Genomic DNA, 25,041 nt, shown 5'->3' with positions numbered 1-25,041 from the left:
TGCTGGGACACTGCCTCCCAGGTGGCCTTGTCCCCTAGGACGTGGTCAGTTAGGGGAGGCGGCAGGAAAGCAGACGTGGTGGGGGAGGGGGCATTGGTGGCATCCCTGTGGCTATGGGACGGAGAGATGGCCCAAAAGGTGGGAGAAGCAAATGCACTCTGCACATGTTCAGCGTGATCTTCCTGGAAAACCGGGATGGTTCTGGGGGAGTCATTTGGGCAAATGACTCTGAAATCTTCCTCTACTTTCTTTAATTCCTAAGAACTTTCTTACAATCATCAAGAAAGCTAGGAGGTGCTTCTGGAGGAAGTCAACGTGCTTTTATAACATATGCATGGGACACCCCCTGGCTTGTCTCAGCTCCTACCTGGACAGAGGGAGAAAGAGAAGGGCGTACCATGAAGGAGAAAGGATTTCATAGACCCCGCTTTGTTTGGACCCTGAGCAAAAGCCCCCCGAGGAGTAGCACAACCATGACTCAGCCTGGTCTCTTTGCCCTTCTGCCTTTTAGGTATCCTACTCTAGACCTCAGCTTCTGGCGCCCCAATATCACTTTGGGACTTTCTCCAAAAGGAGATGTAGGTGCTCTCCCCAGGAGCCCAGGAAGGGGGCGGCTAACCACTCAGATGCTGCAGTTTCCCAAGAGGGGCCTAACTCCAGTATCCAGCCAGGGCTGAACTGGGGCCAACTGGGCTGCCTATCAGCGCACAGTCCAAACACCAGCCAAGGCCCCTTGGCCGGTAATAAACCCAGCCGGGCGGCGAAAACAGGTCACAGCGCCCGAGGAATACAACCCAGCCCTGGTAATGATTAGCTAGCACCCCGGGGCCCTGGAGGTCACAGTGATAATGAGAAAGTTTCCCCGAGCTATCTCAAGTGCGGAGGACCTGGGGAGGGGCCCTGGCTGGAGGCCCGACTCCTGGACAAACGCTCCCCACCCCCTTCCAGGGCGCACTCCTTTCAGTGACCAAACACCGCGCCTCCCCAGGGAACAGGGGAACTGACATCACAGCCCCGGGGTCGCGGCCCCAGTGAAGCCCGTGGTGGAGACGCCAACGAGAGCGTCCTTCTGGGAGGTGGCTTTCCCCAAACCCAAGACTTGATGATAAGCCCTTCCTTCCAAGAAGAGGAGGCTTAGTGCTTATCTTTATGGCCCCGCACATCCTAAGACGTGGAGGCCCCGCACCACTTGAGTGAAACTCATTCCAGCGAGATTTTTTTTTTTTTTTTTTTTTTTGGTACTTTGGTATCCTGCAAGGAAGGTCTCCAGCAACTTTCTTCAAGTGCAGGACTTAGGCCTCCTTGAAACTAGAGGGGATTTCAAAGCCCCAGCTCTGTATGCATTATGATGCGTAGCAAGGACTTCAAGAGAGTTCTTGGACTGAGAAAGCAGGGCCAACACAGAGGGAAAGTAATAATAATAAGGACTCTAAGATGAAGGCTGTAGGAAGCCTCCATGTTCTAAAAAATTGCAGTGTCTGCTGGGGACTAACCCAATTTTCAGATAGAAGTGAAGGCACAAAGAAGACGTGTGTGGTTGTCAAGGGTCAAGATGGCGCCATGAACTGGCAGCCCAGCTCCGGCTTCTGCACCTTCCTTTGAACTATGCAAGTATTCTCATCCACTGCCAGGGTCCCAACCTTTTCACACAGCCTGTCTCTCCTTTATCTTCGGCTCCACCTACCTCCCTGAACTAAAGATTAGAGTCATCATTTCTACCTCATACCGAAGCCAGGAAGACTCTTTTCCACACTACCAAATTGTTCTTGTAGAAAAGGAGCCATGGAAGGGGCACCTCGGTGCCTCTGTCTCCCCTACCCAGCTTGTACACATTCTCTCTCTCAAATAAATAAAAAATCTTTAAAAAAAGAAAGAAAGAGAGAGAGAAGAAAGAAAGAGAGAAGCGGAGCCGGGTATATTTCCTTGAAACAACTGGTACTGATTCCTACTGACACACCCATCACATATTACTCAAAGCTGCCCCACGATGTTACCAAATATTGACATCCTGCGCTGGGTGAGGAGGTAGCCGTAGTGAAGTAAGAGCAGTACTCAGTTCTGGAATCTTCTTACTTCAGGAGGCCAATCACTGAGCAGTGTTCTTATATTCTTTCCTTCGTTATCTGATTTACCAATAACTTCTGTTAAGACGCCACCCAGAGTAAACCATTTCCAGTTCCAGTCAGGGTCTGTTGGGTAAGTCCGTTTTTACATTTTTCAGATGTGTGTGATAATATTGAGCTACTTTTAAGTACGTTATACTTAAAAATGGCCACAACATCACATGTTCCTGGTGGAAACAAGGGCACCACCTGTGAAGTAAGTATTCCTGAAAGAGAGAGAGAGAGCAAGGACAGAAGAGAAGCAGAGAGGGAGGGAGGGAGGGAGGGAGGGAGGGAGGAGAGAAAGCGCGAGAGAGGAAAGAGAGAAAGAGCGAGACATGAGGGAAGGAAGGAAGGAAGAAAAAGGGAGGAAAGAAGGAAGGGGGGAAGGAAAGAAAAGGGAAGGGAACAGAAGGGAAGGGAAAGAGAAAATCAAGCCCAGCCAAGCTTCTAGATCTAACTACTAGTGTAGAGGAAACACGGGACTCCGGAGGAAAAAATGTCAACTGACACCCAGGGTTGTAGTAGCAGAATCCGGGATGTGGGAAGCCGGACATCAGGTGATGCCTGTCATAGCTGGTGACGTGCACAAGGGAGGTCGTTGCACTATTTGCTCTGCCTTTGGGAATGTGTGAAAACTGTCTAGTAAAGGCTTAAAAATACCTACAAGTGTTTGGCTCATACACACAAGCCCTCCTTTCCCTGCCGACCATCAACTAGCACAGTTCTCAGGCATGGGCAGGGAGTCACGCCGAAGGCTGTGTCCTCCATGAACTGGCCATCCTTGGGTCTAACTGAGATGAAACACTGGATGTGGACAGATGCAGAGGGTGATGCCATCGGGCGTTCTCAGACCTGGGTTCTCCATCTGATTCTGCTCTCCACCAGCTTGAGGAACTTTGGGCAAATCACTTACCCTCTCTCTGAGCACCCATTTTTTTCTCTACCAAAAGAACCACTCATTCAGCAAACACTTGAGGTGGGTGTGGAAACAAGGTAGACAACTGTCCCCGCACTCAAAGAGCAAGAAGTGCGCCCAAGGAATCCATTACATAAGGTTGGGTGGGAGAGGGCCCATTCGAGAGCTAAGGGCACCAAGGGATTCTGAACCCAAGGGAATCTCTTCTCTCTCAGTCTCAGGGAGGGCTCCCTGGAGCAGGTGGCATTTGAGCTGAAGCCTGACAGGTAGGATTTCAGCAGGGTCCAGGAAGAGGAGGGCGAGCCAGCAGAGGGAGTCCGAGCCGGAGGGATCCAAAGGAAGTGATCTATGGTGCCTGTCTGGGAAGCCAGGGCAGGGCAGGCTGTGGAGGCCCTGAATGCCGGCCCACTGTGGTGGAAACTTCTGTGGAAGGCAATAGGGAGCCCCCTGGACTCTTGAGGAGAGAGATGCTTTGATCAGGATGGTTTTTAAAGATTGTACAGAGCGGATGGATTAAGGAGAAAGATTGGATCCTATTTACAGCAGGAGAGAGGAGGCCTAGCTCAGCCGGTCTACGAGCCACCTCTGAGGGTAAAAGTACAGAACATGCCGCAAGGACGGCGGGGCTTTCTTCTCCCAGGGAGAGTGTGTGCGTGTACGCGTGCGCGTGCGTGCACACACACACACACCATACATCACACCCCACACACACACCACACACACATCACACATCATACATCACACACCACATAACACACACACACACACGCCACACGCGCACACCCCACATACATGCACACCACGCACACACACACACACACACACCACACACTCCACACCACACATACACCACACACACTCCACACACACCACCACACACACCACACATACCACACCCACAACCCGCACACCACATACCACACACACACGCACACACCATGCACACACAAACCACACACACCACACACCATACACACATGCGCACACCACCCACATACACATCACACACACACACACACACCACACATACACATCACACACACCACACATAGTAGTGAATCCTGAGGCCTGGGGCTGGAGAAAACAAACCATGTATGAGAGAAAGTATGACTGGAAAAAGGAATACATCAACCATCAAATGCAGACACAGTTTGGCGTGAAACTGAGAAATGGCGCAGGGAATTCCTCCTGTTTCCTCCCATTTCAGAAAGATCTTTTTGCATCTTGTCCTGGTTCACTCTGGAAACAAGTTCACCAGAACCCAGAGATCGGGGGCTGATGCTGCTTGCTGGGTGGCTCAGACTGCCGGGGGTCACCGGGCCCCCACAGCCGAGGCCTCCGTCCCTGAGGGAGTGTTGGGAGCCCAGAACCTGGCAGTCTGGAGCGCTGCCTTATCTTTCTATCTTCTCTACAGAAAAGGACATTATAAAATCAAAATGCACACCAGCAAAACAAGGTAAGAACAAAGATAGCGGCAGATCAGGCTCTCTTGGCTGAAGGTGACACTGCCGGGTCCCTGGGATCCCGTACTCACCCAAGGCTCCTGGGCTCTGTTCTGGCCCGTGTCACACCTCGGTGTGTGATCTTCACCCAATTACCCAAACCCCAGATTTGTTAGCAAAGGTGGTTTCCTAACTTTTTTAATTTAAAAAAAAAGTTCTTTTTCTTTTTTTTAAAGATTTATTTATTTGACAGACAGAGATCACAAGTCGTCAGAGAGGCAGGCAGAGAGAGAGGGGGAAGCCCAATGCGGGGCTCGATCCCAGGACCCAGGGATCATGACCTGAGCTGAAGGCAGAGTCTTTAACCCACTGAGCCACCCAGGTGCCCCAGTCCTCTTTCTTTAGAGTAACTAATGCATCCAAACAGGAGGAGACCCGATGTGAAATGTGAAGAATTTCAGGGGCAGGGAGAGGGCTATTCTGCCCTTTGCCTTTGCCCTTCACCTTCACAAAGTTCCAGAAGCAGAAAGGTGCTCCTGAGCCCAGTGGGTAAGTGGGCTCCTGGCACAGAAGTGGACCCAGGGAAAGCCCCATTGCTGGGGAGCCTTGTCACTGCCCTGGTCAGTTTCACTCCCCAACTCTCTTCCGGGAGCCCCTGGGCTGTGAGAACAGGGGAGGCGGGACGGACAGCTGTGGCAGAGGTGGAAGCCGGTTCCTGAGGGATCCCCCCTTGTTCCTGGTGCAGGTGGCAGCCCACTGGATCCCCAAGCAGACCCTGAGGTCCAGCTCCCTTAGTGCCTCCAAGTCCCGCCTCTGACTCCGGTCCTCACTTAACACTCTGCAGGCAGGCCTCCTCCCTGGGGAACGGATGCAAAACAGGGCGGGCTCACACCCCAGAGAGCCCAGCTCTGTGTTTTGCAACAGTGGACACTCAGGGAATATTTGCTAAAATATTAGCGCTAACAATCAAGGCGCCTCTTTACTTCTGAGCCTGGCCTCACTTGTTGGTGGGCACCACAGGCTCCAAGCCCACAGGGCACTCATGTTACCTGTCCTCAGGAGCCGATCCAGGAACCAGAATAACAGAAACGAACGCACTCTCTCTGTCCCGGCCCACCCAGGCCCCTTTCCCACGGTGTCCTCATTCTTCCTCCACTCCAGACGGCACAATGCCTGCACGTGTGCGTTGCCTTAGGCCTCCTGTGCCCCGAGCCAAGCCTAGCAGGGGGAAGCCAGCGTCCTGGGCTTCCAGAGAGATCTCCAGGTTTCGTACCTGGCTAATCATTCAGTGGGGGCAGCAGGAATGGCTGTTTGCTTTTGCTGGGGATGCCAGGGAACAAGCTGTTCAAATCTCCCCAGGCCCCCGCCCCCTTCTGACACCCTGCTCCCCATCATTTCTCCACTATCTCCTGTCTTATCATCCCTCCAGGAACACTTGTTGAAGTTCAGGAGGCAAGGCTGCCTCCCTTGCCCTTGTTTGCAATCCCAGATTTCTACTCCCGGTGGTTCCTTGCCTTTGGCCCCAGAGTCCTCACTGGTGGCCTGGAGGGCCCACATGGGACGTGCTACCTCTTGGAGGCCTCCAGAGCCTGGTGTCGGGCAGGTATCCAGTATCGTGAGGGCCAAGAGATGGGATGTCCTGGGAGACAGAAGGGACAGAAGGGATGGTCCTGAAACATCTTGACTCACCATCACGGCAGTGGGGAGAATGAGAAATCTTACATTACAGTTTCTAGGCACACAGAGCCCAGGGCAGTGGCCGAGGAGGGTAAGAGGAAAGGAAGGTGGATGTGGTAGCAAGGTGGTCACTAGATGTGTGACCCCAGGCTGGCCTTGAACCTCCCTGGGCCTCAGTTGCATCATCAGGGGGAACTATCGTTCCTATCTCATAGGGTTAGCCTAAGAATTATATGAGTTTGTAGAAAGCATAGGGCCATCTGGGTGACATAAAATTCTTAATATTTATTTATAGGTAGTTCTCAAGCTCTCCTTCCTGCCAGAGGCATCTGGAGGAACGGGGAGTTGATTACTGATAATGTGTGATATGTGCCACAAAATTCAAACTCATTCTTCGGTCTGGAGGCTCTGAGAGGGAGGGAAGCATGAACAGAAGTCCAGGTGGAATCCTGTTGCCCTGTGTGAGGCAGAGGTCGCTGGGTGGGCTCAGTCAGCCCTCCTCAACAGGCCTGCTCTCCCGGGAAAGGATGTCCCTGCCATGGGCCCCACTGTCCTACCCTCCTCTCTCTTTTTCTAATGACACTAGACTAGATGAATAATATCTCCCCATATATGTTCTTCCTAACATCAGTAAGGTCCTAAAAGCTGCTTAATGCTAATGTCATTTTTACTAAGTGTCTCGGGAGAACATTCTCAGTAGAAAGCATAAAAGTTTATGAATCATCTGGAAATTTCCCTCTTGCGAGGTGGGGGCGGGGGCAGTGGTGCAGTGGTGAGAGGGATGTAGTCCCAAACGAGGTAGGCGTCTGCTTCTCAGCTCTTTGGATAAAAGTATGGATTTGGCTTCTTTGACCAGCGAGGCAGGAGTAGTATGGCTGTTTTATGGAAAGAGAGTTAAGGTTGTTTGCCCATAATCACAGCCCAACAACCCGCTGAGGCCCCACATCCTGGGCTCTGGGCCATCACCACACCCGCCCCATCAGCAGCCTCGCTGCCCCCAGTTTGTCAGGAAGGTGCCTGCCACGTGTAGCATCTGCCCTTCTTGGAACCCATGAATCGGCCCAAGCCCTCTGCACCTCTCACGTCACCCCTTGTGCTCCCAATGAATAGACGCGACAACATTTTGGTAGCTGGAAATTTTCGTAATCAATCCCTTGAGCCCCAAACTGGCAAATCTGGGTAGTGAAGGCTGTCCTCACTGATCTCCACTCCAAGGAAACAGAAAAGACCCCGGTGGGGGGCGGGTAGGGGCGTCTTGATCCAGCCAAGATCCCATGCCTGGAGATGCAGAATCGCCCCCCTTCTGCCGAGGCCCAAGGACCATGTGGTGAGAGCCCTGGGCTATGATACAGGGAAAACCACAGGGCTGAGGATCTATGAAAGCTATCATTTCATTGAGAGCCAGAAGCAACACTGATTGGGAGTACTTGGAATTGGCAGCACCAAGCTGTTCGGGATGACTGCGGAGTCCCATGTATATGGAGAAGCATATCTGGGTTTGCTTGTTTTGAACTCACATTCATGCTTTAGTCACTACGAACCACAGAAACCCCACAGGCTGCTCACTCTGCCCTCCCTTCCTGCTGATTCGAGATCCTTCTCCCAGCAACTGCTGCTCTGGTCTATTCCCCCACCCCACGCCCCAGACACCTGCCCCGGGGCTCCCACCTCTGACCCAGCTTCTGAAACCCCAGAGCAGACCTGAGCCCGACGCCAGCCAGGAAAAGGAAAAGGTGGTCGGGAGGCAAAACTTGACAAATTGTTGAATTGGGGTGAAGGGTATAAAAGGGGACCTTGGACTAGTCTGTTTGCGCATGCTTGAACCTTGTAGCGACACAGATTTTAAAATAAAAAGACTGGTTACGGAGCACAGCACTGAGCTAAGAAGCAGTGCAAACAATGATTCACATAAGATGGGCTAGGCTTCTCCTCAGCTCTCTACGCACATTGTTTCATGGAACTGGTACCTTGGACCCATGAGGTTCGTGCCCACCATTCCATACTTCGTAGATGGGGAATCCTAAGTGCCTGGAGCTCACACAGAATCCACCATGCCCTGAGCCATGGTTCTTCTGTCAGCCCCTGAGGCTCTCACACGAGGGGCCAACCCAAGACCCATGACCGCTGACCCCACTCTATCCTCATCTAGCCAGCATTCTGTGGGGAAGGCACAGTGACGGCTCTTACGTCAGGGAGGAAGCAGGGCTTGGGGAAGTGACTGGCCCAAGGTCACGGGGCCAGGAAGAGGCAGTGCAGGACAGACCCCCACTCCCCACTCGGGGCAGGACTCCTGCTCGGGTAGGTAGCTAGAACGCTCTTTCCCTCCTGCTCAGGGAAGGCCCAGAGGAGGTCAAACCTGGCCTCTTTGGGAAGCAGAGGTCAAAGAGGCAGGGAGGACTGGGAAGCAGCTGGGCTGGGCGAGGCAGGCCGCCCCCCTCAGCACCCGTGGAATGCAGAATTCCTGGCGTGGCTCTGGGAATCTGTTTTACAAGCTCGCCAGGTGATTGTTCCGAGCGCTGAACTTGGTGAGCCATGCCGTGTTGTTTAAATGGCCTTTACCATCGGCCTGCGACACCACTTTTTCCTGGATGTCGGCTGCCTGTCAAACATAGGAGCACGGGGGCCTGGGAGGGCGATGGAGAACAGGCACCCAAAATATAAACCGGGGGTCATCTCTGGAGGCTGAGCTGACAGGTGACAGGTGACGTATCTGCTTCTGCTAGAACAGTGTTCGGCACTTGCCTAACTCCATAAAAGCCAGCGTCTTGATAACCTCTAGCTTGCAGTGAAGGAAGGAAGCAGCAGGAGAATCCCCTAGAAGGGTCTTCGTGGAACAGGAGGTAATGGGATGTTCACAGTCATCCCGGGAGGTCAACAGTCACTCATCGTGATTGGGTACTTTCAGGGTTCACGGGGCCCTGCAGATCGGCCCCGGCAGGAACTCTGCCCTCAGCTGAGGACACGTTTTGCAGGAACAGAAACTGGTTTGAACACATGTTGCATGTTTAAGTTCTCAAACAATACAGATTTTAAAATAAAGGGACTGTTGGTGGGTCCCCCGCTGCCATCCAAGGGCTGGGTTTGGGTCCTGGGGACTGTAGGGTTGATGAGGGACTTGGCTCTGTGGGAGGGTATTACGTTTCTTCCTCAGCAAATCTTAAGAAACTCTAGCTTCTGTGCACTATCGTTCGAGGGCTCTCTGCATGGAGCAGGGACTGGTTGAAAGGTGGAGGGCCGATTCTGGCTTCAAGCCCACGCTGTGCTGCCCCAGTCCCCGAACAGGAAGCTAACAGCTCTTGCTTGCTCATAGTGTGACGGACCAGCCGGCGAGGCCATGGTGCAGAGGCTCACCGGCCATCAGAAGCTTCTCCAAGGCTACTCGGTAAGGCCAGGTCCATGTCCACGCTGACATTTGGCGTTGTCGTGGAGTGAGGTGACCGATGGCGCAAGCACACACATGGCCCTGGCTCCTTCATGGGGCCATGCTCACCACCACTCTGGCCCAGAGGGGACCCAGGGGACTCCCTGAACCACACCGGTCAGAGTACCCCTCTCAGGACATAATGACAACTGATGGCTTAGACTACGGAAACAGAGCTCTACAAAACTAGGGGCAAAGCCTGTCTTGACTACAGGCTCATGCAGGGTGAGCAGAGTCAGCCCAGACACAGGGCCCTGGAGGGAAGGAAGGGTGGGCTCCAGGCTCCAGGAGGGCCCTCCTCCAGGCTGTCCCCTGCAGCCCTGCTCACTGGCCGGGAGCCACTTCCTGAGTGCACTCCATTTGGGGATTCATAATCCGTTGCCCAAACTTCCTTGGTTTGTCAGGTTTTGCTATCAGCCGCCCTGTCTCAGTTAGGAAATCAGCTTTCTAGAACTTTCCAACTCAGCTCCCGCTCTCTCCCGCTTCCATGCCTCACCCCAGGGCCCATGGGGAAGGAAAGCAAAAACAAGAACAGGTCTCTTACTTTCTCCCTCATCGCCAGCTAGTCTTTCTGTGGAGAAATGAGAAGGGAGCAGCTGGTGAACTCAGAAGGGATGATCAGGTGGGCTGTGCTGGGGAAGCCCCAGAACCGGCCCAGGCCCAGCCACCCTGTAAGTGCTCGGCACCACCCCCTTCCCTGCACTCAGCTTCCCTGGCCTGCCCCAGCCCTATCGCTGGCCATTCCCAGCATCTCGGGGGCATGGTAAGTTGTGACAGCGGAGCTCTGGCCAGGAACGGGTCCATATAGGCTGCCTCCAGAATGAGGACCCGCAGCCCTGCCGGGAGGTGGTCGACAATGGGTCAGTTGTTTTCCGCAGAGATCGTCTCCCACCCGACTTCGAATTTACATTGTATCTAAGGAAAAAGAACCAGGTGTTCTAAAGCCCAAAGATAGTAATAAAATGGAGCAAGATAAAAATGTGGAGGAAACGTGATTTAGTCTGATGTGTTTTTCACCTTCCAAACTGCTAAATAAACAGCACACATAGCCCAGAAGTGTTTTATGGCCCCTCTCTGCGTGTACTTCCCGAAGATGTTTCTCTGCATAGCTCAGCCTCTCTAATTTAGCTAGCGCAGAGGAGGTAAAACGCAGCGGGGCCATCTGTCCCCACACCGACCCGGGAGTCGGGAGTCGCATGGCTGCGTTACCTGCGCTTCTGGGAGGCGCAGCCCTCTGGGGCTGGCAAGGGGACTCTGGGCCAGCAGGTGGCGGCCACGTCGCGGGCTGCTGTTGTCCCGGGGCTGGAAGGACGCTGCTGCTCTGCCTCGTGCTCACCGCTTGGGGCGCACTGTTTCCATTTTTTAATCTGCTTGTTTTCCCGAGTTATTTCATCCTGTGGAGTTCCGTTGTTCTCACATTTCTGTGTGTATTAGAATTATTCTGCAGAATTCTTTACCCAAAAGCAGCTCGGTGAGCTTGACGAGAGACTGGAGGGAATTTCAAAGGTAATTGTGGTTGGACGCAACCTTTACCTTTTACACTGGCATCAGAAATTAACCTACATGCAGATGCCCCCCCAAATCCACCCTCACCCCCACCCCGCTGAACGTCCTTGGGAAATCGAGGAGTGTGAAGGCCCTCCTTAATCTGTTCTCCCAGGACACAGTAACCCCCCAAACCTGGACTGTCTGTCTTCTGTTTTCTGCTCCTACAGAGAAGGGGAAAAAAGCAAAGAGCAGCACATTAGTAAGATCCTCGTGCCCTGAGATTTAGGGGATTTTTTTTTTCTTTTTATCCTTGCATACTTATTTCCAGGTCAAAAAATAATACATTATTGTACTTTTTTTTTTTTTTTTTAAAGAAAAGAAAGGAAAGGAAAGGAAATCCGCAACACATGAAACGTGTCCTGGAAGCCACTCAGTCTGCGACTGGCCTGCGTTTATCTCTGACTGTCCCCTGGCAGTTTGAAGCATTACCGCTCCGTGATAATCAGAAGTGAGTAAGCGCTATGGCCGTTCAGAATGTCACCCTGAAGCATCAATAGAAAGCTCGTAGCTTCTGCCCTGGCCTTAGTTATGTAGCCAGCATGCTGATGAAGGGAAGTTTACAGGACTGCCTAACTTGGGCTGCCCAGCCTGGGGGATGGGCCAGCTGGAGAGCAATCCAGACAAGCTGCAAGGCCTTTCACGTCCTGGAAAATGAGCTGACGATTCCTAGAGCCAGTTTTCTCCAAGCTGAGCTCCAGAGACACTAAATCAGATGCTAAGCTGTTGGCATCTCAGAGGATCTCGGGTTCTGAGTGGGGCCCTCTCAACCCGTTCCCGTGTGAGCACTTCCAGGAATGCAGCCACACAGCTGCCTCCCTGAAGCAGGACACTATTGTCATTTTAAAAACTGATGTCTGCCAACTATCATATGATCTCCCTGATATGAGGAAGTTGAGAAGCAACATGGGGGGGTGTGGGGGGCAGGAAAAGAATAAATGAAACAAGATGGGATCCGGAGGGAGACAAGCCATAAGAGACTCTTAATCTCACAAAACAAACTGAGGGTTGCCAGGCTGGGGTTGGGGTGGGGGGGTTCAGGAGAGGGTGGTGAAATCATAGACATTGGAGAGGGTATGTGCTATGGTGAGTGCTGGGAAGTGTGTAAACCTGGTGATTCATAGACCTGTACCCCTGGGGATAATAATATATGTTAATTTTAAAAAATAAGGAAAAGAAAGTGCTGTCTACTCAGAGAATATTATGAGGCCACTATAAATAAAGTTTCTTTCTGACATGCAAAAATAAAATAGTGATGCCTGGGGCAAGGGGGGGAGATCTCTTAAAATAATGTAAAAATTAAAGGACCCGAATGAGATCTCTTCATAACTCCTTCCTTCTCCTCTCCGCCCTTTGCCCTCATGGCTCACACACCCCAACTCGGGCCCCAGGACTTCCGCGCACAGGGTCTGCCCAAGTGACCTCTCCCCAGAGCGCAGGTTTCTGGGGAGTGAAACTGACCTTAGAGCTACACAACAAATGGCCCCTAAGGATGCTTCTCAGTGATAATCCTGACTGCAGGGGGGGTTTTGCACACCTCCCCATGCCCAGGCCACCCCACCCGTGCCCCCTGACCAGAAGGAAGCAATACCCAGATCCCTAGGTTTATGTTTCTGGTTTTGAACCTGGTGTCAGTGGAATCACACACCGGGTACTCTGTGTGTCGACTTTCAGTCTTAGGTCTGTGATAGTCACCCATATTGATGTGTGTAGTGTGACTGGTTCTTTTCATGGGAGACTGATTTTCTTTGAAACGTATGAGAGTTGATCCTTGTACTGCGCTCCCTCCGCCTCCTTTACTCAAATCTGTGTGTGAACACGTCCTTCCCGAGTGGTAGGTGAGGGTGTTTGTCGCATGCATCCATGTTGCTATAGAGAAAATAAATGTGACTACGCCCCCCCCTCCAGAGACTTGTACCTCCCCCAACTCCCCACCCACCCTGTCTTCAAAGGCTCTGGTGAGGATCATTTTTAAACGAGGGCTTTGCCACAGCTCCAGGAATGTAAGCCATGGCAATAGGTTCCTGGAAGGCCTTTGGAAATGCCTTCCCTGAAGGCGGTTTAACAGTTGGAGAGGAACCAAGTTGGTCAGAGGGTCTGGAGGCAATGTTTTACTTAGATCTTAGATCATCAGAATACTAGTCTCTGTTCTTGAACGTGGTCGTCAGCTGGGAGAGATGCTGCAGCTTGATGTTGGAAAGTGAACAGGAGGAAACAGAGTGCAAAAGAAAGGAACGGGAGGGGGGGCGGTGACTCTCCCGGGGCAGCCTGCCCAGAAAGGTGAATGATAAGTCAGGGGAAGGAAGGAAGGAAGGAAGGAAGGAAGGAAGGACGGACAAGGCTTGCCAGTTCTCAGCACATAGGCGATGGGAGTGACCAGACATGAGAGCTGGATGGTAATGGGGAGAAACTTGATTTTTTTTTTAATTAAAAACAATCATGAGTACTGTCTATGTACCTGTGTGCAAGCGAGGACCGAAAAAACATACGTAACAAACCTATAAGTACAAGTTTGACCGGTAGGTGGCAGGCTAGGCCAAGCTATTCTCTAATGCAAACCAACCAGGTGATTGATGTCCTCCCTGAGCCCAAACCTGCACAGCGCCTCAGGGGTGTGGCCCCCTGGGCCCTGAAGCAAATCTGTCAGTACCCCTACATCCACAGGAGCAAAGGCCCTACAGGGATCACAGGCCTTTTTCCCAGCTTTTTACTTTTCCTCTCTTAACCCCAACTACATTTAAATAGATGCTGGCAATCGGGAAAGATAACCTGTTCGAAAAACAGAATAGTTTGAGATGTGGTGATTTGAGACTTCCAAACAAAACAAAAAAGCTAAGAAAAGTAAATTGTGGAAGACTATCTTTCAACGAGAGATCCCAAACCCACTGCGTTATTCCCTTCCCCGCATCATCAGGAAACATTCACTGAGGTCCTTCTGTGTCCTGGGAGCTGTGCTCAGTGCCAGAGTATAGAAAGCATAAAGGTCCCCCTAGAAGTCTCTGCCTTCTAGCTATGAATTCCTCACTCATCTGTCATTTCCTTCAGTGTCCGGGCCAAGGAAACTCGTGATTGCATCTCTTGCACCAAGGACTGTGATCGACAAATATGTATTAATTCTGTCATCTCGCAAGCGTGAGATCAGCTGGCAAGGAGGGGATACTGCCTCGAATCCAAGATTACAGGATTCACTGCAAAAGTGTGCAGTTCAGACACCGAAGCATTTTATATTTTCTTGTTCTGTTTTCTCAGGCTCCTTGTGCCTGAGAACCAGGAGCCCACGGTGTTGGTACCCCTTCCCGAGCATGTCCTCATTCCTGGCCCCATGATAGGACAAGGTGCATTCCCCTTCCCCATGAGGCCATTGTTAGAACTCTCCCCATTTTACAGACTAAAAAACTGAGGCTTGAAGAAGTTCAATTTTCCCACAGTGAGGAACCCATTGAGTTTGTCTTTTGAATAAGACCATGGCAGAGGGAGCGCCTAGCATACAGGGTCAGTGGTGGCCGATGAATTCATCCCCTCGCCTGTCACCTGAGTTTTAGATGAACATCCCTTCCTTGTTTGGCAGGTGCAGCCAGCTGTACGGAACAGAATGCACCGTGCAAGGGCATGCCTGGGAAGAATAATTCTTGCCTCAGAGCCAATGTGTGGACTCCGGGAGAAAGCCCCTCCTGCGATGCTCACGGTTGCCATGGCGGTGAGAATCAGAGCATCTACTCCCGAATTTGATTGCTCACGGGTACAACCTTAAGGATTCCCAGGGATGCTTAAGAAAAATACTATTCAACCAAAGTCTGAAAAATGTAAATATTCAGATCCAACGTGTGTCACCTAAGGTCTCAGCTCAGTGCTAAAATATTTGTAAAGAAGATCCTTTGAAATCTGGACATTCTCTCATATTTTTCCTCATGTAAATCTCATGTAACTGGGCTCTGCTCTTTCTTACTCTCAATCTTTGTTTTCTCTTCCTTCACCTCTTCAGACCAAATGTCCTTAGCAAACCCCTGGATGTCGCCGACAGCAACAGTGACACAGAGCTCACCATCTGCTTTCTGAGAATTCATGATGCCCGATGCCAGGGGCATGAAACAGAAGCCCGGGAACCAGCAGCTTCACACAGCAGCTTGTTCCACGCTCGTGCTGCCACAGGGTCTGCAAGCCTGGAGGACAGCATGGGCACACTGCCTTAGACAGCCTCGCCTGTGTGCTCCAACTGCTCCTTGAATCAGCTTAATAAAACTAGCTCTCTGGGGGGCCACTGAGACCTCTGAAGCAGCCAGTGTACATTTCATTAGCAGTCACTGTGACAAGGAAAATGTAGACTCAAGGGATAGGCTATCTTTTCGTGTGGTGAATCTAGAGAAGTTGCAAAGCATTTTTTTAAATGTATTTATTTGACAGAGAGAGAGATCACAAGTAGGCAGAGAGGCAGGCTGAGGTGTGGGGGGAAGGCAGGTTCCCCACTGAGCAGAGAGCCCGATATGGGGCTTGATCCCAGGACCCTGAGATCATGACCTAAGCCGAAGGCAGTCGCTTCACCCACTGAGCCACCCAGGCGCCCCTGCAAAGTATTATAGCTAAGAGCAGGGACTCCAGAGGCGGAATGTCTGGGATGCCTTCTTGAGTCTGCCCCTTGAAACTGTGTGGCCTTGTGCTAATCACCCAACCTCTCTGTGTGCCTCAGCTTTCTCAACTGCAAAATGCAAATGACGGTGACCGTGATGAAAGCACCCTCCTCTGATGGTTCTCAAAAGGACTAAAGAAGAAGCTGATATTTGTAAGGAGCTCAGAACAGTGGAAGCCACCACGCGCTCATGAATTTTCAACCAACATCAAACCTTATTAAAGGAACACCATACAAACCTCTCAACTTCTGCTCTGAGCTCAGGAACCGTGGCTCCCTGGAGAGCAACTGTTAATGGAAATACACATTTCAGAGCACAGGCTGAATATTGAATATTGAGCCCAACGCACTTCACTAATAGAGAGAAGGCGTTCTTTCGCTCACCTTTCTTTCCCTCACAAGGACAGGAGCTGTCTATGGTCCTCCTGCCACCCTGTTACTTCTCAGATCTCAGCCACTCATCACCCGCCAAGGTCACTAGCCTCTTGGGCCCCATTTCTAATGATCTTCGTGTTCTGGCTGCTCTAAATTCCTCCCAATACATACCTTGGCTCCTATGACAACTTCAATTTCGTTCAAGTCAATAAACATTTACTAAGCACCCACTAGCCCTACTAAGCACCGTCGTTGTTCGTCGACACATGTGAGCTGCTCACTGAGTGATCACAGGTTGAAACTCCGGGTGGACTCCCAAAGTGCTGTGAGCAAAAAGGCATGCGGCAGAACATCAGGTGGCCTCCCAGAGAAAGGGAACTTTGAGCCAAGACTTAAGTGGTGAGATTTCAGTAATGAGAGACTGCTGGGGAAGGTCATCCAGAAGACCTGAAAACAAGTTGACTGCTGAGCTGGAGGCAGGCGACCTCAGGCTCCCCACTCCAACCCTGTCCTTGGAATGTGTGCTCTTCTCACCTTTCCTGCTCCTGGGGATGCTCTGAGGACAGAACCTTGAGATGGTGACAGGCTGCTGAGAACACCTGCACGTAGAAACATTTAACAGGTGGTCCGTAGAAACATTTAACAGGTGGTCCGGTTGCTGCTGCTTGAGGCAAGCATTGTATGTAAATTCCCTTTGTTTATTACAACTGCCGCCTGCCAGTCCGGAGTGATCTTACTGCGGCCTTTCCTTGATCCCTCCCTGCCCTCTACCAGTACAGAGCCAGCTTCAGAGTTGACTGGGAGAGCTCCCCAGGGCCTTATGGACCAACAGAGATATAGGCTCCAAGTTTTGGAAGTGCAAGATGTTTACTCATTCATTCATTTGTTCAACAAACATTTATCCAGTGTCTACCATGTCCCAGGTATGGGGCTCGAATCCCTGCTCAGCCACCTACTAAATAATGAGCTGAGATCCACGTAACCCGACCATGCCCCAGGCTCCTCAGGTATAAGACGGGAGTACACAGCAACATATGTCTCGCAGATTGGTAGACTGGAGTGAGCTTAGAACAACACTCGCTACACAGTAAGTGCTGGGTAAAGGCTCCCTCACATTGTCATTGCTGTTACGTGTTGAACACACAGTTGTCTTAAATACACTACCTGCCATCAAGAAACTCACAAATATTACTAGAGGAACAGACATACACTCTGTACTCTCCGGGGAGATACATCTAGTGATTTTTGTTTGTTCTTTTCATTTTGTTGAAAATTTTTATGAAATTTTATGACCCTTACCTCCCAAATTCTTGCAAACGAAAGCATCCTTATGGATTCCTGGCTTTCTCAGAAATTACATTAATGACATCTATGGAGCCTTTCGGAGGCAGCCAGGTGGCCTGCCTGCTGATCCCCCAGCATCCACAGATACCAATCATCCGCTCGACTTGCTCATTCATTCTCCAAGAGCCGTAGGTTTCAGGTCCACGTCCAACCACGGCTGCCGCCGCATTTAGCATTTTTTTTTTTTTAACGACAGAGGACAGAGTGTGAGAGAGGCAGATGTGAAGAGCAATTATAACACAGAATGGCAGAAATGGAAGCGAGGCCATTTTCGCAGAAGTTGCCATGGGAGTTAGCGGTTCGTGGTAAGCCCTGCATGGGGAGACGGCGGCTGACAGGAATGCGTTCTAGGAGGAGATGCTGGGTGCTGCCCTGGGCGCTCTTCTCTGGTCTTCCTGTCGCCTCCCTCGGATCCCACACATCGCCACAGCACTGCAATTATCATTCGCGTTAAAATTTGCATGCGCCGTCCAGACCCATCTATGAAGCTCCATAGGAATATTAGGGTCACCTCAAATACTACATGTCCCAAATGAACTCATGGTTTGCCCCTGAGCCCGGGGCTCCTGCGCCACTGTTCTCAGTTGCCCAAGCTGGAAACCTGAGCGTCCTCCTAGCCCCAACAGCCTCTGCCTTCCCCAGCAGCCACTCAGCACCAGCCCTGCCGTCCTGCCTCCCCACCACCCCTGAATTCTCTCCCCTTCACCCATGCCCACCCCAAACACCCAATTTCACCCCGTCCATCTTCGGTACAGGATCTTGGGCAATCGAACATTTTATCACATTTTCCTGCCCATTTTTTTCCCATGACTCCAATGATCTCATTTGTTTATTTACTTGTTTGTCCCATTGTATAAATTTGTCCATCTCTTTGGGGACCAGATAAAGAAACATCAGAGAGCACTTGGACAACCCTTAAGTTCCTTGATCTTCATTGTTGGTCTGTGTCAGTGAAATCCATAGAAACTGGAGTTTGGGCCTCCTGGGTGGCTCTGCTGGTTAAGCAACTGCCTTCAGCTCAGGTCATGATCCCGGATTCCCGTGATCGAGTCCCACGTCGGGCTCCCAACTCCATGGGGAGTCTGCTTCTCCATCTGACCTTCTCCGCTTTCATGCTCTCTCTCTCTCTCTCTCTCTCTCATAAATAAATAAAATCTTTAAAAAACAAAACAAAACCAAAAAAATGGAATTGGAACTCAGTCACGCGCCTACGATAAAAATGCCTCGTCCCTGGCAGGGTGAACGCAGAGTTCTGACAGAATCCGAGGACATAAGACCGGTGGAACGTTTTTTTCTGTGCGGGCTCACTGAAGAGCTGGGTGTGAATTTTCAGCTCTGGGGTAGGGAGCAGGGTGCGGTGACAGTCACCTCAGCCATTGGTGCTGCAAGCCTTCAGGGAGTAAAACAGCGGCACTTGCTGGAACCCAGGGCCCGTCTCTGCTGCTTGGGCCAGCTGCAGTTGCACCAGGGGAAGTCCCCCTGAGGATCAGGGCAAGAGCCCCTCCCCTAGAAGGCCATCACGAACAGCTCACCCCTCTCGAGTTCACTGATCAGAGAGGGCTGCAAAGCTGCAGAGCTCAGGGAAATCACTAGGTAGCATTCTTTGTATTTTTATTTTGTAGGCTTTTGTTTATTTTTTCAGGTTTTTCTTACTTTTCATCTCCTTTTAAATAATTTTTATTAGACAACAAATTCACCTAGAACAGGGAGCCTGAACTTCATCGTGGCTGTTCAGCATAGAACTTTTAGGATTTTCTAATGCTTGTTTCTTCCCCAGATCTATATACTGCACAGGATGTCCAAGGTGTGGCTATAGAGGAATTACTTGGTGTTCCACTGTTTCTTGTGTATGTTTACATCTAAAATAGTCTACCATGTGTCACAAGGCACTGATACAGACTATAAATGCTGCAAGTCATGAGACTTGGGAACAGGGGAGAGGGGAATCATTTCCTAAGATCATATCATATGTCATATTGATAGATGGGAGTTCAGAGGACAGTGATCAGCCGACTGAGAGAACTTAGAAATCATATTAAATAAGAAATGACGAAAAAGGAAGAAAAAATTGTGAACGCAGAAAAGGGAAGATCTTGAGTTGGGTTGAGTGTGTACAGAGGGAAGTGGGACAAAAGCGACTCCTTATACTTCACAGGCATTTGAGTAGATGAGTTGAAGTGGGGATAGGTTCCTTGGGGACTGCGTCCTTAGGATGCAGAATAACCATCCAAGGTGCATGTGCTGGGAGGGAGTTTCAGCTCAATAGAAGGAAGAGCTTTCAAGGTGAAAGCTACCAGTGGAGTGGGTGTCCTTAATATTTGATGTATTCTAGTAGATGAGTCCATCCGCTGGGGATATCTAGCTAGATAGGCACCTAGTCACATGCTCCTTACAGTCTTCTTTTAAAAGTAATTGACTAGCTCATTGATTAATCACAAAGATTGCCCAAAGAAGTGTAACTTTGATTTAAAATGAAATAAAGCTCAGGGATTTATTATAGTGGAGAGAAGCTGGGTCAGATGCCAGTTGAGGAACGGGGCTGGGCAAGACGGAGGAGTTGTGCTGGAGGCCACGGTTGGGAAAAGATCACACGAGAGAGCAAAATTCGGTTGTCAAAAGTGGGGCAATGTGTGAAGGTAAGTTTATTCACTTGTCCACTCACTCTACAAGCATTTATTTGCTGGGAGGTTTATATAATGGAAGTCCATATACTTGCTTAAAATAAATGCACTAGAACTGCATGCATTAATAAGGAGGCAGCTCAAAAGCTAAATGGTGAACGAAAAAAGCAAGTCATAGAAGAATAGAGAATATAGGATTCCAATAATACCAAGTAGAATAATACATAAAATTTAAAAATGTGTAGAAACACGTAAAATTGTGGTAGACCCTTGCACCTTTTGAGCAAAAGAAGGGAATTACTGACTTAAAATTCACGCGATGTGCACCTCTCGTAGGGAGGAAAGGGGTGTGATCAGAGAAAAGACACAAGGGCTTCTAAGATACCGGAGAAGGTTTGGCTCTTAATTTGGTGGTGGATACACAGGAAGTGGTCTCCTTACTCATACGGTCTAAGCACTCTTTTGAATGTAAGATATAGTTACAATGATGAAAAGCAAAGCAAAGAGAAAGCAAAGGTGAGCATTTAGACTGAAGGGACACACAAGGTCTTAAGCAGTATAGATACAGATCGGTCCACATATGGACATAGTGGAGCCCGATGACAGAACATCACACGCACAGAGAGAATCTTCAAAACACGGAAAAGCACTTATCAGCAAGGAGAGATGCCAGCAGCTACGTGAGTGACATCTTCAAACTAGGCAGCCCGAGGACTCCCCAGCTGTCCGGCATCTACTCCGTAGCCCTCAGTCTGTGGTCTTTGCTGCCCTACCCCGCAGCAGAATCCATTCTCTTAAAAGTCAGCCGTGACGCAGACTGACTGAGGGATGTGTTTACAGCCAGTCACCTCTCCAGGAATGTTCTCTCAACAGGGAGATGTTTTCAGCTGGGAAAAAACGTTCCTGTTGTCGGGCAGTCTGTTTCGCTGGAAACAAAATTCCACATCCAACCCCTGGCCTGGAGACCTCCCTGAACTCAAGGGGCAGTGGTGCCACCTCTGACTGGGGCTTGGCCTGGGTCTGTTTTCTGACGATGCTGTGCCTTGGCACTGAGGACTCTCCCAGTCCCAGCCAGCCTGTGTCTGGGCAGGAGGAGGTTTCTCCCTGGGTACAAAGGCTCATGGAACCTCAGAGTTGAGAAGTCCCTTCTGAAGCATCTGGACGCAACCTTCTTGTGAGGTCGGGCCCACAAGCCTGGCAAGCCCTGGGTTCAAATCCTGCCTATGACTCAATGGGGAGCATGGAGAGGGGCAGGTTCTTAAAGCCTTGGTTTCCTTCGGAGTCCAACAGAGACAGCATTTTGCCCTTCCTCATGGGCTTGATAGGGGGATTGACTGTCATGATTCATGCTCTCAAAAGATACTCAGTAATCCTCAGCTTGACCTGCTCAGAGTAGCCCCCTGGGAGCACGTTGCCATCGTGGGCTCTGGGCCTCTGCCCTACTGTGTCCCTTCAGCCTGCCAATCCAGACTCCCCTGACCCAGTCGTCCTTCCAGAAAGCCTTCCTGCCCGCCAGTATGGGATCCCACTACACTGGTGCTCACCCATCAGACCCAGGCCAGCCCTGGGGCAGGACGTCCCCCAGAGCTAGTGTCCTGGACATGGACAGTCCTCCGTGTGGAGACTGGCAAGCTGGAGCCCGCTGTGCTGCCACCTGTTTTTAGAACAAATATTGGGGTGCCTTGTGATGGGGCTCTTTCTCCCCAAAGCAGGGAAATGAGCTGCCCCCAGTTCCATCACGCCTGTCCCACTTTTCCCCCACTCTGGAACCATTGGTACATAGCGTCTTAGGACTCCTTGACTGCCAGGGCCCCAGAGCCTTTTCGTGGCTGGGGTTGAAAATGTTTGATGGAGGTCAATTTGGTTTTTGATGGACCTGTTGGTGGGATGAAGCCTGGGCACTCTCTGCAAGCCAACACGAAGCCTGAGCCCCTGACGAGTAAGGCAGCGCACAGCCCACGGCCGCCCTCCCCTAGTGCTCAGAGCTCCCCTTTCTCACGGAGTCCCACTCGCTGGTGTTTCTCTCTCTTCCTGCAGGGAGAGCCCCAAATGCCCTCTCTCTGAGGACCTATCTTGTGTGCCTGGTTAGCTCCATCTTCTGGCGGGCAAGACCGGAGTTACTGACGACGACCTCTATTAGAGCGTCAGATCAAGGGGACTCCCCCTTACCCGACTCTGTGGGAGAGGAGGGGTGTCAGCAGGAAGCCCGGCCCCGTCTCTCACACAAGCTCAACTTGAGGGATACCAAGGTTGGGGTTGGCAGGGTCAGGGGGTCACAGCCAGAGGATCCTGAGGGTGTGGATGAGCTCTGTCCAGTGCCAAAGGCCCTGGTTGAGGCTCTGTCCATCCTGCAGCTTCCATGAGCAGCCGATGTGCATTGCAAAGGCCTCCCTTGCTCACACAGATCATGTGGCTCTTGCTGTTGCCACTAAAACTCCATCTGCATGAACACTTGTCTGTCACCCGCTGACCGGCACTGTCCTTGGAGGTTCGTCCCTGAGAGGATGGGGTTCAGCCAGGAAGGACAGGGAGCAAGCCGAGAGGAGTGGCCTGGCCTGTGCCCCTCTGCTGGCCTGGAGCAGGCTCTGGTTGCTCCAGGGAGAGTCTGGGTGATTGAGCCCGGGGGGCTGGAGTGGCGGGAGCGTGTCACCGGACAGGGCATGGGTGAGGTGGGTTCCAGGACACGGGGCAGGGGAGCATCTGGGAGAGGACCTATGAGGGCGCTGTGGGCAGCCTCCCCAATGCTCTATGGTCACTCCCAGGGCCCCGACGTCATCACTGCTGGCTTGTCCTCCTCATGATTTCAGGTCTCATCTATAGAATCCTGGATCCCTCCTTTCCAAAGCAATGCTTCTCCCTAATGAAGACAGCATAGAGGAGCCAGCAGCCAGTCCCCTAAAAATGTGGGTAAAGCGTTTCCCAGTGTTGGTGTTTACAGGAATCATTCCTAAAGAAACAGACATTTATGGCACAGACGTGCTTATCGCTTACATTATGAGGGTCAAAGAACTGGAAATGAATTAGTTGTTCAACAGAGGGGTTTCCTGAATGCTGTCACTGAGAATGCCCAAGAAGACAGAGCGACAGTGTCTGTCCACTGACGGGACATAAGGAAGAACAAGAGCACAGCCCCGGAACCTTCCCCAGCCCACTCTGTCACATACATGTGCGCACATGTGCACACACGCACACACACACACACACACACACACACTACACTGAGGGTAAGGCGGAGAAGAAGGATGCCGTGTATTATAGGGGATTGTTCATCGGTAGAAGGAACATGCCTTCCTTTTTTCATCTTTAAATCATTATTTACTAAATAAACATAGTCTGGATAAAGCCTAAAGAACTCTTTTATGACGTAACTTGTTAGCAAGAGGAGAAAATTTAGATATAATTTTAATACTTGATAACATGCCCATTAGAATAGTTGAAACAGACTATCCAGAAAAATGAAAGCATGTAAAGGTGTCTCATGGACCCAGACATTTCTCTCATGGTTTCTGCTTTTCAAGGCATGCTTCTAAATGGGAAACCTAGCTCAGAATGAAAACAGTTCATTTGGGGGCTTCCCGTGATCTCTGTTCTTTCAGGAACATTCCTATCTAATAAAATGTTATTTGTATAACAAAGTTTGAAAAGAGGGGAATCACACTTATGTTCTGCAGACACACACAGAAGGCCATAGTGTAGGATTCCAGGCAGAGGAAAATCCAAGTGGAGGTGAAGTGGCCGAGACAGAGAGCAGAGCAGCGGTTGCAGGGACTGGGCTAGGGACAGAGCAGTGAGCGATGAGGAGCGCGGGTGTCTCTGTGACAGAAACGTTGCAGAACGACATGGTTGTGCAACACTCTGGATGGACCTAATGAGACCTCCATATCCCACTGCAAAGAATGCAAGTAAAATGTTATGTAAACTCAAGTTCTACTGTCTTTAATTAAATCTAGTATGTAATTATATACATACACACAAAAGAGAAGAAATACAAAAAATGCAATAAGGGGGATGGGAAAGACACGCTTTCTGGTTGTAGCAAGCACGAGGTGCTCCTCGGGAGCGAAGCATGCTTGCTCCACGGAGGCAGGTGGTGGCAGCTTGGGGGCCCAGGCCGCTTGCTCCAGGGAGGCAGGTGGGGGCAGCTCGGGGACCGAGACTGCTTGCTCCACGGAGGCAGGGGGCGGCAGCTCGGGGGCCGAGCCTGCTTGCTCCACGGAGGCAGGGGGCGGCAGCTCGGGGGCCGAGCCTGCTTGCTCCACGGAGGCAGGGGGCGGCAGCTCGGGGACCGAGCCTGCTTGCTCCACGGAGGCAGGGGGCGGCAGCTCGGGGACCGAGCCTGCTTGCTCCACGGAGGCAGGGGGCGGCAGCTCGGGGACCGAGCCTGCTTGCTCCACGGAGGCAGGGGGCGGCAGCTCGGGGACCGAGACTGCTTGCTCCACGGAGGAAGGTGGCGGCAGCTCGGGGGCCGAGCCTGCTTGCTCCACGGAGGCAGGGGGCGGCAGCTCGGGGGCCGAGCCTGCTTGCTCCACGGACGCAGGGGGCGGCAGCTCGGGGGCAGGACCCTGCTGGTCATCCAGGAAAGTCAAAAGGCCTGGTGGCTCTTCCGTGGCAGAGAAGTGAACGAGGGCCCTGACGACCATCTGCCCTGGCCCCAACGGGTCAGGGGGGGTCACTGGTCTTCCTATCCCATAGTGAGCAGCCGCAGCAGGGATGGCGGGGACCAGCTCAGGCCCCAGAGGTGCAGCGGGTGCCAGAGTGGCTGCTGGAACCACTTCCCGAGACACATCCTGATCTGGCTCCGGGGCCGGTGCTGTAGCTCCAAGAAGAGAAAGCATCATCAGCTTGGTTGACTTCCCTCTCGCCTTTCCCTTTCCCTACCACTCAGCGTGGCCTGTGTTCAAGACCCAGCCCCTGGAAGGTGTCCCCAACAGAAGCCCATGGGGACAGGGATCTGAGATAACTCACTCCTCT

The 25,041-nt window shown here is 51.4% G+C and overlaps 1 protein-coding gene and 1 long non-coding RNA gene across 2 annotated transcripts; one reads left to right on the top strand and one right to left on the bottom strand.

Annotated features, from left to right (window-relative positions):
- The first annotated feature begins 1,903 nt into the window (after nucleotides 1-1,903).
- On the top strand, nucleotides 1,904-10,178 carry LOC131813694 (uncharacterized). Its single transcript, XR_009346895.1, has 3 exons — nucleotides 1,904-2,196; nucleotides 4,229-4,477; nucleotides 9,451-10,178. It is a non-coding gene; the product is annotated as an uncharacterized LOC131813694 (long non-coding RNA).
- A 13,802-nt stretch (nucleotides 10,179-23,980) lies between these two features.
- LOC131813691 (uncharacterized) lies at nucleotides 23,981-24,908 on the bottom strand. Its single transcript, XM_059144081.1, has 2 exons — nucleotides 24,203-24,908; nucleotides 23,981-24,157 (listed from the first exon to the last, which is right to left on the bottom strand). The coding sequence occupies exons 1-2, from the start codon at nucleotides 24,906-24,908 to the stop codon at nucleotides 23,991-23,993; spliced, it is 873 nt and encodes a 290-aa protein (XP_059000064.1). The 3' UTR covers nucleotides 23,981-23,990.
- Between the last annotated feature and the right edge of the window lie 133 nt (nucleotides 24,909-25,041).

This window comes from Mustela lutreola, chromosome 13 (assembly GCF_030435805.1).
Source record: "Mustela lutreola isolate mMusLut2 chromosome 13, mMusLut2.pri, whole genome shotgun sequence".
Taxonomy (NCBI): Eukaryota; Metazoa; Chordata; class Mammalia; order Carnivora; family Mustelidae; genus Mustela; species Mustela lutreola.
The sequence above is the reverse complement of the archived record's forward strand: the minus strand, read 5'-3'. Positions and strand labels throughout refer to the sequence as shown.